At 40.8% G+C, this 18,228-nt stretch overlaps 1 protein-coding gene across 1 annotated transcript in view; it reads left to right on the forward strand.

Moving 5' to 3' along the window:
- The first annotated feature begins 13,396 nt into the window (after positions 1-13,396).
- SYT17 (synaptotagmin 17) overlaps positions 13,397-18,228 on the forward strand; it is an 88,696-nt gene continuing 83,864 nt past the window's right edge. Inside the window, exons 1-3 of the mRNA XM_044679071.1 lie at positions 13,397-13,411; positions 16,830-16,847; positions 17,504-17,652. Coding sequence (XP_044535006.1) covers positions 13,397-13,411; positions 16,830-16,847; positions 17,504-17,652 — 182 coding nt within the window. The remainder of the gene's footprint in view (positions 13,412-16,829; positions 16,848-17,503; positions 17,653-18,228) is intronic.

An 18,228-nucleotide genomic window follows, 5' to 3' on the forward strand; every position in this document is an offset into this window, starting at 1 on the left:
TTTTTGGCTTACCGCCCCCCTTCCAGAAAAAAATATTACTTAGCCCCCTGAAAATTAATTTTTTAAAAATTTTAATAGCAATTAACAGGAAAGATAAATGCACCTGTGGCCATCTCCGCCTCCCTGGATCACTGCAGCACCCACTAGGGGGAGGTGGTGCCCACTTTGGGAATCACTGGTTTAGCGTCTATATCCCCAATCATATCCCCATTGACCCATGTGATCAAGCAGTTGTTTTTCTTCTATGTTTCTGTTCCCACAGTTCTTTCTCTGGATGTGGATAGCATTCTTTTCCATAAGTCCCTTAGAATTGTCCTAGATCATTGCATTGCTGCTAGTACAGAAGTCCATTACATTCGATTTTACCACAGTCTGTCAGTCTCTATGTATAATGTTCTTCTGGTTCTGCTCCTTTCGCTCTGCATCAGTTTCTGGAGGTCTCTCCAGTTCACCTGGAACTCCTCCAGTTTATTATTCCTTTGAGCTCAATAGTATTCCATCACCCGCAGATACCACAATTTGTTCAGCAATTCCCCAATTGAAGGGCATTCCTTCGTTTTCCAGTTTTTTTGCCACCACAAAGAGCATGGCTATAAATATTTTTGTACAAGTCTGTTCATCTATGATTTCTTTGGAGTACAAACCCAGCAATGGTATGGCCGGATCAAAGGGCAGGCAATCTTTTAGCTCTCTTTGGGCATAGTTCCAAATTGTGATCCAGAATGGAAAAAGAGTATGTTTTGATCTACAGTCTGGCCCCAATAGTTCTTTCTCTAGAGGTGGATAGCATTCTTTGTATGACCAGACATACTCTTTCTCAGAATCTCCTGGGCTCTGTTTATATCAGTCAATTTTCCAAAGATCCTTCTTTCTGCAACTGACTCCCATCCTCTTTATGTAGCCTCAGTGAAAATAGAAAACAGCTTCTCACAATCACCCTTCATATTCTTGAAGTCCTTCAGAATTGTCCTAGATCATTGTATTGCTGAAAACAGCTAAATCTTTCAAGTTGGTTGTTATACTATATTGCTGTTGCTTTGTACAGTGCTTTCCTGGTTCTGCTTATTTCACTCTGTATCAGTTCATACAGGTCCTTCCAGCTTTTTCTGAAATCATCTTACTCATTATTTCTTATAACACAATAGTATTCCATCACCATCATATACCACAACTTGTTCAGCCATTCCCCAATTGATGGACATCTCCTCAATTTCCAGTTCTTTGCCCCCACAAAAATTGCTGCTAGAAATATTTTTGCACAAGAGGGTCCTAGGAAAATCATTTTGGAAACTGTGTGGAGGATGGATTTGAGAGAGGCAAGACTTGAGGCAGAGAAACCATTTAGGGGGGACTTGCAATAGTTCAGAGGAGAGCCCAAAGGGGGCTGAATTAATGGGTAGCATCCTGAGTGGAGAGAAACTGATAGAGAAGTCAGAGACATCATGGAGGTAAAAATAACTAGATTTGGCAACTGATTGTATATGAGGAATGGGTTAGGGAGAATATAGGGCCACCCTAGGGAAGGTCTGAAAGAGTCTGGGTTTTGGGGAAGGTGATGAAGATAAAGTAATAAGATCAGGGATATGGATGATAATGCATCTATGCCAGGTCATCCCATGAGACTCATTCTGTCCTGTCCAAAATGAAAGGGAAGGGCACTCTTACTCACTGGTCACTGCCCCAGAGTATAGAATCCCCACTCTGATGAGTGCCTGCCATTGCCTCAGAAGTGTTGGAGATGAGGCAGGGAGTAGGTATGCTGGATTCAAGGTATGTCCATTTTCCCATTGGCACTAGAGAAGGTGCTACTATGAGTAGTGGTTAGATGATAACTGTTCAGCCCAGCCCCAAAAGGGGAAGGTTAGGAGCTTACACAATTAAGATGGGGGGCAAAATAGGGGAACATTGGGAGGCTGAGGTAGAAACAAGCCCCATGATTGGCTTTTTCAGGGAAGATAGTGTGCAAAACATCTTCCCATTTTCTGATTGACTGACCACACAACCCTTGGGGTCAGACCACAGTAGTCACTTTGGAGACCACTATTCTAGAGCATTAAGATTTCCCCGCCTTCCAAAGAAGGTGAATTGAAAGACCCTAAATTATCAATGATTATCTTTCTTCTTCTCGGAGATCTCTGGTTTGGAGTCAGTTCTATCTTGGTCCATTTTTACCCCCTTGGAAATCTGCGTTACCATCTAAATATAGCATAATGGAAATAACTCTGAATCTGAGGTTGGTTGACCTGGGTTGCATCTCAGCCCTGCCACTCTTTCTAGTTAAATGAGTTGAAGCAAATCATTTAGTTCTTCAAATCAGTTTCCTATTCAGCAAAGTGTGGGAGTTGGACTAGCTGATCTTTAAGGCCTTTTTCATCTCCAAATCCTATGATCCTATGGGATTTTACAGGAGGAGAGATTCTCTTTCGTGTTTCCTTAGACCCTTCTTTCTGTAACTGATTCCCATTCTCTTTTTCTAGCCTTAGAGAAAACAGAAAACAGCTGGTCACCAGCCTCCTCACAATCACCCTTCATATCCTTGAAGACCGTTATTAAGTCACCCTCAGCTTTTCCTTCTCTAGACTAAATAATTAGTTACTTTCCTCTGCTTCTCTGCACTGATTCACTGGCTGGAGAGGACTTGGTGAAGCATAGCTCCAGCTTCAGTTAAGGGCGATCTCCCCCAAAATTCTTAAACCCAGAAGGACCAGAAGGGAAACACAATGGGCTAGGGGAGATTGAAAAAGTTTCACAGGTTGGACCAACAGTCTTCCTTGTCTCTTCAAGACACAACAGATCTGCCATCACTCAGATATGCAGAGTGGAGAGATCTCTGAGACTCAAGGACCTGTGCAAGTCAATACTCCAGGGGTGAGTCAAGTTTGTTATTAAGATTTACATCTTTTAGTTTCCAGGGACCTCTAGAGGTCATATAATCCATCTTCTTGCCTCCAGGAGACTTCTTCCTGCTTCCTTCTTCCCATCCTTCTAGTTAAAGGAATATTGTGTATTAAAGATCTCTAGGACAAGAAATGCCATAATCTGATCTAGGGCAATCTTTGCTGTTGATACCCAATTCTTCTAGTTTGGCAGAGTGATATAAGTAGTTAGGGGATGGAGCCTGGATCCATAAAAGTCTCTTAGTATAGCACCCTACCCTAATACCACGTGAAATTAGGTGCTTAATATCATTAAGTTATTTTGCTAATGATGATGATATCCTTGTGTCCAAACTCAATCCCCCTGGAACTTACTCAATATTTTTAGTTTTGGCCAGAAGGCAAAAGGAAGGTATACAGTTTTCATCTTATGGAGAGAGGGGAAATGGAAGTAGAAATCCACTCCAACTCAATAAACTTTCATTAGGTTCTTACTATATACCAGGCAGTATGCTAGGTAGCCCCCGGAGATAGAAAGACAAAGTGAAAAATAATGTCTGCCCTCAAGAAGCTTACATTCTATTGAGTAAAGGATACAATATATAAACAGATAAGTACATACACAATTATTTGATAAAGGAGAGACTAACTCTAAGAGAATCAACAATGGTTCCCTGTAGGAGGCTGTACACAAGCTAAGTGTGGGAGGAAGGCAGAGATTCTGAGAGTATATTGTAGAATGAGACTATGCAAAGGGAGATGAAATTCTGATTTTGGGAAATCACAAGTAGGCCAGACTGTTGGAAATATAACCAGCCAATGTGAAGTTAAGAGGGCAAGGAATATGTTGTTCAATATTATTACCTATTAGTACTTAAAAATATTCTTTTTTTTAAACCTTTACCTTCTGTCTTAGAATTGATAGATAAGTATAGGTTCCATGACAGGAGAATGGTAAGGGTAGGCAATTGGATTTAAGTGGCTTACCCAGAGTCACACAGCTAGGACGTCTGAGGCTAGATTTGAACCTAGGACCTTCCCTCACCAGGTCTGGTTCTCTATTCACTGAGCCACCTAACTGTCCTTCCAAATACTGTTCTTAATAAGGAGTGGCCCTTACAATTTCCAAAAACTTTATTCAGCTCCTAGTCATTATCTGCCTATGTGTTCTATGATGTTCCCTAGAGTGAAAGGGTCATCTATAACTGGATCTGCATGGCATGCTGGGGAAGTGGTATAATTACAGTGACTTAGTAGACAAGTGTTGTCAGACTGTTTAGTGCTGAAATAGACACACACCCGGCAAGGAGCCGGACTCACCATATGGATGTCAGAAACTGCATTTGATGTTCAAATTCTTGTTAATTAAAATCAGTAATTAAGGACTGTAGTTTGCATGACCACTTCTAACTATGTTCCTAATGTACTGAAAGAGAAAACTACTAATAAGTCTGTCTGGGGTCCTTTATTGGGCTTTAGGTCTAAGATTGCAGGTTGGTAATGTCTTAAGAATATTCTGTGGTGGGTTTTCAGGGGACAGGCTAAAAAATCTTTCCTTGGTACCATGGGAGGGGAATGAGTCACCATGACCTTTAGTGGCTTTAGAAACTTCTTACTTTGATGGAGCTGATTTGTAGAGGTCAGAAGTCATCGACATCATCTTCTCTGGTATGATTCTTCTCCATGTTCTCTCACCGATCCTCCATAAGAGGATTCTCACAATGTGTTGGGGGTTTTCTTCCAATTCTCTTTACATGGCATATGTAGCAATGGAACACGTGGATTGTTTGTTTCTCAGTTATTCCTCATTCTTCCTATCGCAACATTTCACTTCCATTTCTACATGTACATTTTTCTGCTAATATCTTTGATGAATGTTCCCCTTGCTATTCTTCCTTTGTAATATGCTGTAAGTTACTCATTCCTACCATATATCTCTCAGTCTCTCTCTCTTGTCTTTTGGGTGAACTGCAACTTACATGATCCTATGGATCAAGGACAGCAACACCAAGAGGGCTAGAATTGGAATTCAGAAGATTTAGGTTCCTTTGTTTTTAAAACTTAATAGCCATGTAACTGTAGGCAAGTTGTTTAATGTCTTTGCAGCCCAGTATATATTATCTCTAAAATGGGAATGAGAATAATTGTACTACTCATCTCACAGGGTTTTTGGAAGGCTCAAATAAGAAAATTTATATAAAGTGTTTTGTGAAAAAAAGAAAAGCTTTACAAGTTGACAGTGCCTTGTGGATCTGCACCCACTCAAAACTGTAACTTACGACCTCCCACCAATGTGTTTACTTTTATTAAGCAATGAGAGGATCCAACTAGTCCAAAGCAAAGGAATTTAATGAAATAGCATAGTAAGAAAAAAAAAGTGATGGAAAAGCACCTCATAAATCTGGGTCATATTCTCTCACAAATACATATACCATTAATAGAAAGGATAGACATATATAGAAATAAAGCATGAGACTATACATGTAGTGTCAGGAGCTGTCAAGTTCATGACAGATGACAAAGTCATGTGTGAATCCTGAAAATATGCAAAGCAGATCAAAGGAGGGTGGATTTATCACTCAGTTTCCCCTGTGTGACTCTTCTCTTACTAACACTCATCATTATAGGGATTATTGTGATCAGTATCTCTACTCAACCCCAGGAAAATATAGAGGAACATTAAAGGTTATTACTAGAACCCTTACAGGCCCCCCCCAGGAAAATCCCACCTTTAGATGTCATATTACAGATATTCCCCTAAAAGTCCCTCCATAACAGATCAGCAAATAGTGAATTAATGTTTAAAGACTTCTATTCCTCAAAAAGAAACTGCAGGTTTCACCATCCCCACACACAGGTGTCTGGAACTGCTTCCAAGCTCCCCCCTGATCCTTGAAGTGGAATGATGCAGGAAGGACAGGGAATGAAAAATTAAGGCAGGCTGCCTCCTCTCAGTATTGGACTGTTTTCATTAACCCCACAAGTTCAAAGAACATACAAACTTACCTTTGAAAATATTGAAAAACAAAAGGCTATTATTGAAACAATATTTGAACCGATGTGGATTTATTGTATTCTTTAAATTCTGATTAATTATGTATTTGTATAATCAACTAGCATAATGAATATTCATTAATTAGTTAGACAGCTAAATAGAGTAAGGAATAATCATGTTTAATCTGATTGGCTAAAATGTAATTGACCATTCTTCTAGCCGAAATGCACACCTCATACTCGTGAATGGGTAGGAATGGTAATTTCCAACCCAGTTATTTCGTGATGAATTATCCTTGACAAGCTTTGCATCTTTTGTTAATTATAAAGAACAAGATAATCATAGAATATTAATCAAATGATTTTTGTAATTAATGTATAACTTAATCCATTATCTACAAGATATGTTGAGTATTGGAAATCCATGCCAACCCTGTATTTAGTCTTAAGAAAAGAAAGGTATAAATAATAAAGCCAGCAGATGGCAGACAGAACAGCCTTTGCAAGCCTTACTGAGTCTCTGGCTGTTCTCATTTCATCTCAAGCCACTTAACCATTCCACTTCCGAGATACCTGGACCTGTGGGAGCCAGCCTCCCACAGTGTAGGGGACATATGTGACCAGGATAGACATATAGAGAGACAAATATGGAGTGAATGCATGTGATTGGTTTATATGGGTGGAGGTATAATTCATGTTTTTGATGATACAGGGTCACCAATGTCTTCTGGTATTCTCATTATCCTGCTCTTTCTTGTCCTGTTCCCTCCTGGGTGATGCTTCCTTTGGGGCTAGTAATTGGTTATTATAGAATGCCTTTGTTGCTCCATTCTGGGTGTCCCATCTCCCATATTCTCCATCTTTCTTTATCTCCTGGATTTCTTAGTTGTTACTTTTCTAGAACATGTGATTGCTGCTGGACATCATTGTTTCTAGGCTTTGTCTTTCTTTTCAGAGGTATCTAATAACCCCTTCAGCTACAGTCTTCCAAGTAATGTAGTGACTAGAAAGCCTCTCCCTGATAAGGTCAAAATGAAAGCTCTTTAGTCTTAGTCAGAGCCTTTGAACCATCATAACTCTGAATAAAAGTCAGATCAATCACTCTATTAATCTATTACCAGGCCAAAATGAAGGCTTTTCTTAAAATGCTGATTTCTGGGGATGAGTCCATTGTTCTTTGTCCCACACAACCAAGAAAAAAACTCAATCATCTGACTCAGAGTTTGAAATTCCCAAGATTTCTCTGCCTTAGTGTGTAAATTAATTTGATCAAAACAGAAGGTAAAGGAAGGAGATGAAGTCTTTTTCATTGAAAACATGACTGCACCTCTAACCTTAATGATGTGTATCTGTTAGCAGCAACCCCCACTAACTTTGGCGATATATTTTGAACAGTGAAAAACTTTCCTATCTCCCTACAGAAAGTTCTACATATATCAATTGTCATTATTGTTTTTGTTATCCAATTATTCTTAGATTTATGTTTCATGGAACTCAGATAAAAATAGTCCTGGATCAAATTGCTATCTTTTATGTTTAGTGTTATGTAAACTATTGCCTAGGTAGACAAAAGATTGAGTTTTATAATTGAATTAAAATATTGGGACATAGGCTTCTTCTATACACTTGCTGAAAGCATCTTCAGGACTACCCTTTCTTTGTATTCCCAGCATTCAGCACAGAACCTGACACATAGTAAATGATAAATACTTACTGACTAACTTGGCAGACTGACTAGGATGACATAAAGTTCTTCCTACTGCTATGTGGTTTTAATTTCTTCTCTTAGGCACTGATATGTTGAGAGTTTTTCATTCCATATAGTTTGAAAGTTATGAATGTTTGGTATGAAAACATCTATTAAAATATTCTTTAATTTTTGTGTCTTGGTGTTTTGCCTGGGGTAATATAGGTGGAGATTTCATATATGATAATACTCCCATTCCAGTAGTTTATTTCTTAATAATCACAATAGCTTATATTTATATAATGTTTTCGAGCTTGCAAAGTGCTTTACATATGCCATCTCATTTGATCTTCACAGCAACCCTGCAAAGTAGGTATTATTATTATCCCCATTTTACATGTGAGAAAACTTAGTCTAAATGAAGTTAAAGGACTTGCTTAATCTCACATGGCTAATATATGTCTAAAATGGAATTTGAATTTAGGTATTCATGACTCCAAGTCCTACACTGTGGGTCACTTGGTTGAATTCTGAATCCTTTAAGATATTTGTGTTTCTAGAATGATTACTTGTCATCTGTTAGTTTATAAAGAATTAGTCATTTATCTTTTGTGCAATTCTGACCACTTGATCATTTTTCTAGGGGTTTAGTAAATGCTAAAACTTACAAAGTATGACATATTGTACAATTTCAATCATTTTCTTGCAAAATCTTTATTAGTCATCAAATCCTAACTCCTTAAGAATGAACTTTCTTTGGTTTTTGGTAACGGTGACCCATATGATAAATATGAACCCCTCTGTTTCTGCAAACAACTTGATTCAAATCAGCCGTTTGTTAGATTCCTCTTTGTCAACATATTATTAGATGAATTTCTGTGGATATCACCCATGGAGGGCCTTTGGGTTCCATTCTTGTTTCTTAGCTACTTCATAGACTCCCTCTGGTGGTTAACCAATATGAGCTATATTAATTAATCCCAGTGGTAAATATAATATTTCTAAAGCACTCACTATATGCTAAGCACTTTATAATTATTACCTCATTCAATCCCTATCATCAGTCCTAAGAGATAAGTGCTATTATTATCCCAATTTTATAGATGAAGAAACTGAGGCAAACAGAAGTTAGTGGCTTATACAAGGTTATATAGCCAGGAAGTGATTGGGGTTCAATTCAAACACAGATCTTCCTGACTTCAGATCCAGTCTTCATCTATTATACCACCTAGGTGCCTAAATATCTATAATTGTCTTTGCTAATTTTCTGCACTTCCTTAACTAAATTGGCATTAACAGTAGGCTTTCTTCCAGATTGCTTTTTCTTTGAAAGTCTCTCTGGCTTCAAACCAAGGCAGAGACCTCTTGTGGTCACTGGTGAGGGGATATTGTAAGAGCATTGAGCTAATTGTACTTTTAGGTTTCAAGTTTTAACTTCCCATAGAAGCAGTTGGCCCTTGGGGATAAAAGCAATATTGATGCTTTTCCAGGGATTCAGAGGGAACTGAACCTCTAGATTCTTTTCCTAGAGACCTTGGCATTATGGCAATGTAGCTGACACACTTTAGGGAGATGTATCTACCTCTCCTTCTGCCTTAATTATGTGGCAAGGTCAAGCAGGGCTTGATGTTATAGACTTCTGGAGGACAGGGAGATTAGTTTCTCTTAGAAACACAAACTAGTACTGTTGCATGGTGGATGGGAAAATAAAGAGCCTTGGCTGAAGTGGGGTTAGAACATTCCAGTTCAAGATGGATTTACTTCAAAATACCCAAGTTAGGAAGAGAGATTCAATTAGTTCTGCTTGGCCTAGGAGGGTAAAGCTAGGAGAGATGGTGGAAGTTGTAAACAGGCAGATTTAGACTTGATATTATTATTGATTATTGATATTAGAGCTTTCCTAAGACAGAAAAGGCTGCCTTAGGAAATTGTGGATTCCTCTGCTCAAATTCTTTGAAGAAAAGTTGGATAACCATTTGTTGGGGATGTTTCAGAGCATGTTTTGTTTAGTTTGGAAAAGATGGGCATAGCTAGATAGATGGACAGACAGATAGAAAGATGAATGGGTGTTAGAAAATGGATAGATAGATGAATAGACAGTTGGATGGAAGAGAGAGAACAATGGATAGAAAGAATTAGATAGATAGATAGTTGGATGGATGGGTAGACAGATTGACAGATAGACATAATTGAATAGAGAGATAGACAGAAATAGACCTAGATAGAGCTAGATTGCTAGATAGATGGACAGATGGATGGATAAATAGATTAATGAATAGAGATTTGGATGGAGGCATAGAGAAACAGGGGATAGATAAATGTGATGGATAGATGGCTAGATATAGGAAATATTAAATGTTTACTATGGGCCAGACTGAGGATACCTATTATGCCAAGTGCTGAGGATATGAAAACAAGATGGTCCCTACTTTTAAGGATCCTACATTCTAATGGGAGAAGACAAAACAAAAAGGAGAGCTAAAAAGGGAGGAGGGATAGGGAAGAGGCAGTCAGTCAGTTTGGAGGTGAAGTAGGATAGAGAACTAACTGAAATGAAAAATGGGCACCACAGCTGGACCTTCTGATGATCTATTTGGTTCAGGCAGGGACATAGCAATCATTGAGTCAACCTGAGAATTACGTCCATTCCACTACAACTAGTGTGTAGGGAGAGCAGGCTAGAGTGGAGAAAGGTCTCGTTTATCTCCTAGAGTTTGTGATTCCAAGATACTGGGCCTAGAGAAATGCTCTCTTGAAAGATCAAAAGGGAATAGTAATGCATGGCTGACTGGGATGATCCAGGGGACAGACAGGAGTCTGGGCAATCCTGAAGCCATGCAACTTGCTTCACAATTCTGTTTAGTATTAGTTTTATTTCTATCCATTATCAAGAACACCAGGGTACGTGCAGACATATTCCTAACTCCTCACACCAAGTTTATAGAGAATAAACCCTGGGCAAAACTGTGAATTAGGCAGATTTGTCTTCAGTGCCCTGCATCTCACCTTTTAACACCCTCTGCACCATCTGCCCATATTCTTAGATTTTTCCCTTTTTCATGAGGCCCTCAGGCTCCTCCAGTGCCTGAGTGGCTAAACTAATTTTCTTAATAATTTCCCAAATCGTCTTCCACAGAGTCCTTAGTTGTTCCACAGGACACAAATAAGGTTTCTGTGAGAAACTTCAATACTAATGAAATTTCCCCCTATAAAATATAAAATATGAAATAATGTATATATCAAAAACACTCATTACCTGTAGCAGTTTTGGAAAATGAAAACAGGCTCAATTTTCTTGATACTAAATTTATGTCGATCCACTTTGCAAGAGAAAGGGAGGGAATTTTATGTCTCCAGGCCTTCTGAAATAGCATTTATAGGACCCATTGATATATTTCAAACACCAAAGTGGTTTATGAAGAAGTTAATTTGGTAGAGGTAATTTAAGATATTAGTAACCTTGTACTAGGCATAGTTCAAAAGAACTACTAGATGAGACCAATCTTGAAACAAAAATAAACCAACAGACTAAAACTCTAAAATTTCAGACACTGACATCTGACTGGAATATATATACACATATATATGCTACATGTAATACATACATTCATATCTACCCAATACACATATACACATACACCCTATCTGTCCAGGATAGGGTGTCAGGAGAAGAGACACGGAGAGGATGTGGTGAGTGTGTATGTGTGTATGTAAGTGTATGGTCCATATGGCATATATATATACACATAAAGATATATGTGAATATATAATAAAGATAGGTATATATACTATATCAAGATATATGTATATATAACATATAAAGATATATGTGTATATAGAATAAAGATAGATGTATATATACTATATCAAGATATATGTGAATATATAATAAAGATATATGTGGATATAATATATAAAGCTATATGTGTGTTTATATACAATATGTAAAGATATGTGTTGTATCTATTATATATAGGTACATGTGCACATAATATATAAACACATGTAATACATACATTTCTATATTATACATAAAGATATATGTATATTATATATAAAGATATATGTGTATATATTATATATAAAGCTGTGTGTATATATACTCTATATTATATATATTATGTATATATACTCTCTATATAAATTATATATAATATACAATGTAACATATTGTATATTATATATAATTTATATATTATATACAATACAATAATATAATAACAAATTAAATAATTTAATGTGTAATGTATAGTATAATATAAATATATATAATATACACATAATATTGTATATATAATATGTAAATATGTGCACATATTACATATATAAAGGTATAGGTATATAATACATAGATATAGATATATAGGTGTGTATATGTTATATATAAAAGTATATAGGTATATATAAAGTAAAAGTATGTGTGTATTATATGTAAAATATATATATGTGTGTGTTTGTGTGTGTTTAAGTATATTTGTATACACACATATGGGAGGATCACAAGTGCCACTCTAGGCACTCCTGGACTTTTGCCACAACTTCTGCTTGTGGTCAGCTTTCTCATTGCACCACGACCCGCCTCTCCTAGCCCTCGCCTTCATCCTTTCCCAGGCTGCCTATAGCTCCCCTGAAGCACATCTGGCCCAGGCGACTCAGTAACCTCAACTCCCTCACAGTTTGGTGGCTGAGGCTGAAGGGTGGGACATTTCTTTATGAAGTTGTGTCTCATTGCTCCCGCTTGGTGGCGCTGTGGCACGTCTTTGCGCCCAACTTGTTGCGCCCTGGGCACACAAACTCTTTGGGACTTGGGGAGCGCCATTCACTTTGGGGCCCTCGCGTGGCCCCCACTCTTACCTTTTCTCTTCTGCTATTGGTCCCTCCCTTCAATCCTGCCCTGAAACTTGCTAATGTACTCCTCTCCTCTCCCTGTCTCCTCCATAGCACCTGGCCTATTAGCGCCTCGCAGTCCCTATGTCAGCGCTTTTGGGTCCTCCAGACTCTTAAGAGGTGTCGGATACAGAGGAGACGCATCTTTTTATCCCCTAGGTCAGGGAAAGGGGGACTAGGCAAATTCATCACCTTAGGGTCAAAATCCTAGGCAGCAACTTCGCTACTGGGTTTCTGTTCCGCCCCGCGACAGGTGCAGGCTCCTAGGACAGATCGAACCATCCCTTTGCATCACCACCCTCCACTCGACATCCACCCCCCGCCCCGCACCCCCTCCTCGAGCCCGTTCCCTCCCTGTTCCCGGTTCAATATCCCCACGCCGAAGCTCTGCTCCTTGTGCCTTCATATGAGAGCGCCTGCGGACCTTTGCGCTTGGGTCCTTGCTGACACCAGCGCTGTCCAGGACTGCCCAGGTGCCAGCAGTGTGGCTCAAGCTCAGGGGTCTCTGCGTGGCTGGCTGAGAGCATCGTGGAGCTGGTGTGAGGCGGGAGTCAGAGGCTAGAAGGCGCCTGATGCTCCTGGCGCCGCTGGCGGCGGAGACCAAAGCGCCGGGAAAGGAAGAAGGCAGAAGCGCCTGGGGGCGGGGGGAAGAGAGGAGGGAGTAGGGTGCTGCTGGGGCGCAGGTCAGGCGGTCCCCCTCCTTTGGCGCTCTCTCCGCCTCTAAGGCGCCCACCCAGGTCCGAGAACCTAGCGGCAGGACCATGAAGAGGAAGAGACGGGGCGGCCAGCTGAGCGGAGGGCATGGGCGCCACTGATCAGCCAAGCAAGTCACGTCTGGGGCGATTGGGTTGGTTTTTTTTCCTCCCCATTTTCCTTTCTTCCCCTTCCTTGTTGTCGAGGGCAAAGTGGATGTAGCAGCGCCATGCCCGGACTGGAGTGAGAGCGAGTGAAAATGGCGTACATACAGGTAGGGTTGTGGCAAGGAGGGACGTGTCCGGGCCGGGGCTGGGGCTGGGGCTGAGATGGCTCGGGCAGCAGCGGAAGAAGCATGGAGAGGACGCGGGGAGAACCGGGACTCCTAGTCCGGAGCTGCCCAGCTGCGCCCCGCTGGGTTCGTCCGTCTGCAGTAAGACTGGCGCTCAATCCCACGCGCAAAAAAACTTGCCAAAAGAACGGGGGAGGAGGGAAAGAGGAAGAGACAGTGGCAGTTTGGGGATAAAAGGTTGCAAAAAGGCAACCTGTTCGCGCGGGCTATTGATCTACCCAGGGGCACTGTGGTTGAGACCAACAGTGGCATTTGGGGCTGGGGCAAAGCAGATGGCGAAGGGCAGTGGGAGCGCAGGACTGGGTGGAGGGGGGATGCGGAATAATATAAGAGTGAGAAGGGTAATTCAGGGTGAGAGGCCCTGGGTACTGCAAGGAGACTGTAGGTTTGTCCAAGCTGGGTGAGACTGGCCTGAGGTGGGGCGTGGTACGATATGGGCGGGGCAGGGAAGCTCCTGGCACCCACAAAACCACTCATGGATCGGCCGTGCCTATCTAGCCTCTAGCAGTGGGAGCAGTTGCTAGTTCTGTGCTCCAGCTATGGGGCAGCGGGGCAGGGGTATCCTTTTCCAGAGGCCGCAATCGGAACCCAGATATGAGGTGGAGAAGCAGAGGAAGGGGTGGGGCCCCTAAGGCGAGCGGCCCGGGGCAGGCCGGCGGACCCGCCGGCTGCCGTTACCGTGGTTACGGCTCAGGCTAATTGGCCGCCGGAGCTGAGACTGTTGCAGCTGTTCGGCCGAGAGGGACAAGGACATCTCCTTCCCCCCTAGGCTTGGCTGCTAAAGAAGGAAGGCTGGAGGGACGAAAATGATTTGATGGTTGGACATGAAATGTAGGGAAGGACAGTGCATTGAGTAGTAGTAATCAAGGAGACAACTATCAGGGAAGTCTTAAGAAAGGAGGTTAGGTGAGGTAAGAAGGTTAGATCTGGTAGAAGATAGCCTTTGGACTGAGATCATTTCAAATCAGGCCTTTTAAAAGACCTATGCTTGATTCAGGGGCCTTTATCCCCTGAGACTGCTGAATTGCAGTTCTGGGGAAGCCCCAAGGTCATGAAGGTCTCTAAAGCTTTCTGGCATCTGATAATGCAGAGAGAACTATAGAATGTTACAGTAGAGAACCAAAGTAGAGGAAACAGAGTCCCAGAGAGGATAATCGACTTTCCCAAGGTCACACAGAATCAGTTATTTGGAGGTGAGACTCCTAAGTTTTCTTGATTCTTCGTCAAATGCTCACTTTTCTACATCATTTTTAATTTTGGAATTTAAAAATTCACATAAAATCTTCACATCCATGTAGATTGTTCTGTGCCCAGTTCTCCTTTTCCTAGCCATGATCCTGTTTGGAGCTCAGCCTATATCAGCTCCTAGATTTTTCCTGCCAAAGTACTGTCTTTGACATTTGACTTCATTTCATAGATTTCATATTTGTGCTCAGTCACCTTTCTTTCCCCCCTTGCCTAGGCTCCTTCACATTTACAAAGTCTCTGGTCTCTTTTCAGTTCGGTTTCCTCATCTCTATTATTTTCATTAACATCAACAAATATTTCTTAAGCACTTTATATTCAGAGGGCCCCTGGCTGCTGCTTTTCCTTTTAAAATGTCCAGCTCTCCTTCAGAACATTCTTTATCCCCTTTCTTTTCCATAGGTTCCAGACTACTCCTCAGGAAGCATTTTCTAGCTCTCAAGGAACCCTCTTTCTTTAATCACATATAGCTATGAACTGTGAGTTCTTCTTAGAGAAACTCATAGTTAATATAATTGAAATTTGGCTGGAACTTCTCATATGTTTCATTCACCATCTTTGCCTTCCCTGATACCAATACATCCATTTTGAAACTAGGATACATGGTGGAGGAAAGTGTTTCATTGTAAGCAATTTAGGAAACCAAACTTCTATTCACAGGTGTGTATTCCTTATAGGTTTCTATGTGTCTTTCTGTTTCATTATCTCCCTGAAGATTATAGTATCAGTAGGGAAATTTTTCCTTGAGGGCTGAAAATAAAGAGAGGGCATAATAATTTACTTCTTGTAGAGATCCTTAGTTTTTCAGAGTGCTTTCATATATATATTATCTCATTTGATCCTCCCAGGAACCTCATGAGGTTTATAGAAAGTATTCTCTTATAAATATTCCCCAGCCTTTCCCTTATTTCTTAGATAGAGAGGCAGAACCCCTTTCCCAACCCCCACACACTTACTAATATTACCACAAGTCAATCAATCACTGAGGAGAAATAATGACATTCAGGAGGTCTGTCCCTGCTGCTCATCTCTTAACCAGAGAGGTCTGTTAAGACTTCCTCAGAGTCCTATTTCTGTTTATATTCATAAATCTAAATTTGAAAGGTCCTTTTGAGGTCATCTAGCCCTTTTGTTTTATGGATGAGGCCAAAAAAAAAGGAAGTGACTTGGCCAGAGTCATTCAGGGAGTAGGTTTTAGAGGCAGGATCTGAATGCATGTACTTTGATGCTGTCCCTTTCTACTCTGCCATCCTGCTTAAGATGTGCTTTGGCCTTCCTCTGAAGAGCTTTCATGATCTCAGTGTCCAGCTTAGTAGCCAAGCTATACTGGTTCTGGCCTGTTACAGGTCTTATTCACTCATGCCCTTCCTGCCAAACTTGGCCCCATTAAGCATTCCCATTCTGCTGCTCATTTCCTCCCCTATCTGTTGGACTCAGGAGCCAACAGGGTAGGGGAAGAAGAGGCTAAGGGGTATTCTTCTAGACATCTCTCAGAGCATGGTGGAGAGAAAGGAAAAATATAGCATGAGTTTGATCTCCACAGATGCTGGCTTCTTTTTTTTTTTTTTTTTTTTTTTTTTTTTTTTTTTTATTTCGTGAGAGTATCAGAAAGATTAAGAACCAAAGTTGGAAGCTTAGGCCTCTGGGAGGATGGGGTGGGGGTGGGGGGGAACCAAATGGCCTCCAGGATGTGTTTGCCTGCTACGTGAGCTAATGATACATTTTGGTTGGCTTCTTGGATATTTCTGTATAGGAAGGTTTGCTATTTTCCCCAAAGTGTGGCTGCATTGGATAGCTCAACTATCTATCCACCCGCTCTGATTCATACACCATACGGTGCAAATCCAATTGAAAGGCTAAAGTTTCCCATTTATTTATTAGATGTGGTTTGTCATGAGGGGAGCAGCAGCCCTGGATATAGCAAACCCTTGTTAGGAAGTTCCATTCTGTCCCCCGAGATGGTAAGTAGAAAGGTATGGGGATTTTGGAGTTATCTGAGCATTGCTAAACTGGTCTTGTCTGTTTTATTTTATCCCCTCCTCCCTCCCTCCCTCCCCCCCATCCCTTGCTTCATACTGGATACCTAAAAGGACAGTTGGAGCCATTAAATGAGGTGAGTTAATTGGATGATTCATTCTGTCTGGTTTCTAATCAAGAAGGGGTTGTCTTTCATTTGGGAGCCTTATCTAGTATACTAGGTAGAGAGAGCATTAAACAGTCAGACATTGATAACTACGCAATTAGAGATGCTTTTATAAAAAGCAGCTTGTGGAAGAGGATCCCATCCAGAGCAAATAGTTTCCATAAAGGGGTTCTTCTCCAACCCTTGCCAATTGATATTCTTTTTTTTTTTTTCTTATTTGCTGTCATGCCACTGGAATAATTTTTGCTTTTTAAAAGATGAAATAATATGCATTTAACTTCAGGAACATATTGTCTATTTCCCTCAATGTTGTGTAAACCACCCACACATCAAAGAAGGCAATCAAATAAACTACAAAAGAAAATACCTGTAAATGGCTCTCTTTCTCTCTCTCTCTCTCTCTGGTTTCAGTAAGATTCTGTTTGCTGTCATGCTGCCTGCAGTTGGTAAATAGAAATGGGAAAACATTTTGTTCTAAGTGTTTGTCGGTAACAGGGACAGACCTCCTGAATGTCATTATTTCTCCTCAGTGATTGACTGGTGGTAATATTTGTGGGGTTTTTTTTCCTTATCTCCTCCCCTCCCCCTTTATTCCCACTACCTCATCCCCTCCCACATGGCCTCAGGGCTTTCTTTCTAGAATCTCTGATCTGCTGCTGTGTAGATGGACCTGTCGCCACTGCTGTCAAAAATGTTATGAGTGTAGCTGCTGCCAGTCAAGTGAAGATGAAGTTGAAATCTTGGGACCTTTCCCTGCCCAGACTCCACCCTGGTTGTAAGTGAAGTTGCCCTGGCTTCCTCTGGTACACATGGCACAGTGAATGGTTTGTGTGGTGTGGTGTGGTGTGGTGTGTGTGTGTGTGTGTGTGTGTGTGTGTGTGTGTGTGTGTGCAATTTTAAGAATTATTGGAAATAGCCCCTGGGATATGTTCCTCTTTGCCTGATAGTAGCCAGGGACCCGCAAAAGGAAGAATAATTGGAGTTTAGGAGGCTAATGAAAATCTTTGTCGTGATGCTCATGTTAGCTTATAGTCTACCTTTCCTGGTATTTGGCATGTTGGTGAGACTGAGTCTCTAAGGTAATGTAAGTGTTAATAGCATTGGCTTTGGAGTATGGGATCTGGGTTTAGATTCTGTCTTCTACCCTGTATGACCTTAGGCAACTCACTTAAACTCTCTGGGCCTCAGTTTCCTCATTTGTTGGACTAGCTGACTACTGAGGTTTGTTCTAGCTCGAGGTTTGTGATCCTCAGCTCATTTTAGGTCCTTTGATTTTTTTTATGGTCCTTTGAGATTTTAATGTTCAAGGTAGAGGAATTTTTGGTCAAGTGAGTTCCAAGTAGCAAAGGTG

Source organism: Gracilinanus agilis, chromosome 1, assembly GCF_016433145.1.
Source record: "Gracilinanus agilis isolate LMUSP501 chromosome 1, AgileGrace, whole genome shotgun sequence".
NCBI lineage: Eukaryota > Metazoa > Chordata > Mammalia > Didelphimorphia > Didelphidae > Gracilinanus > Gracilinanus agilis.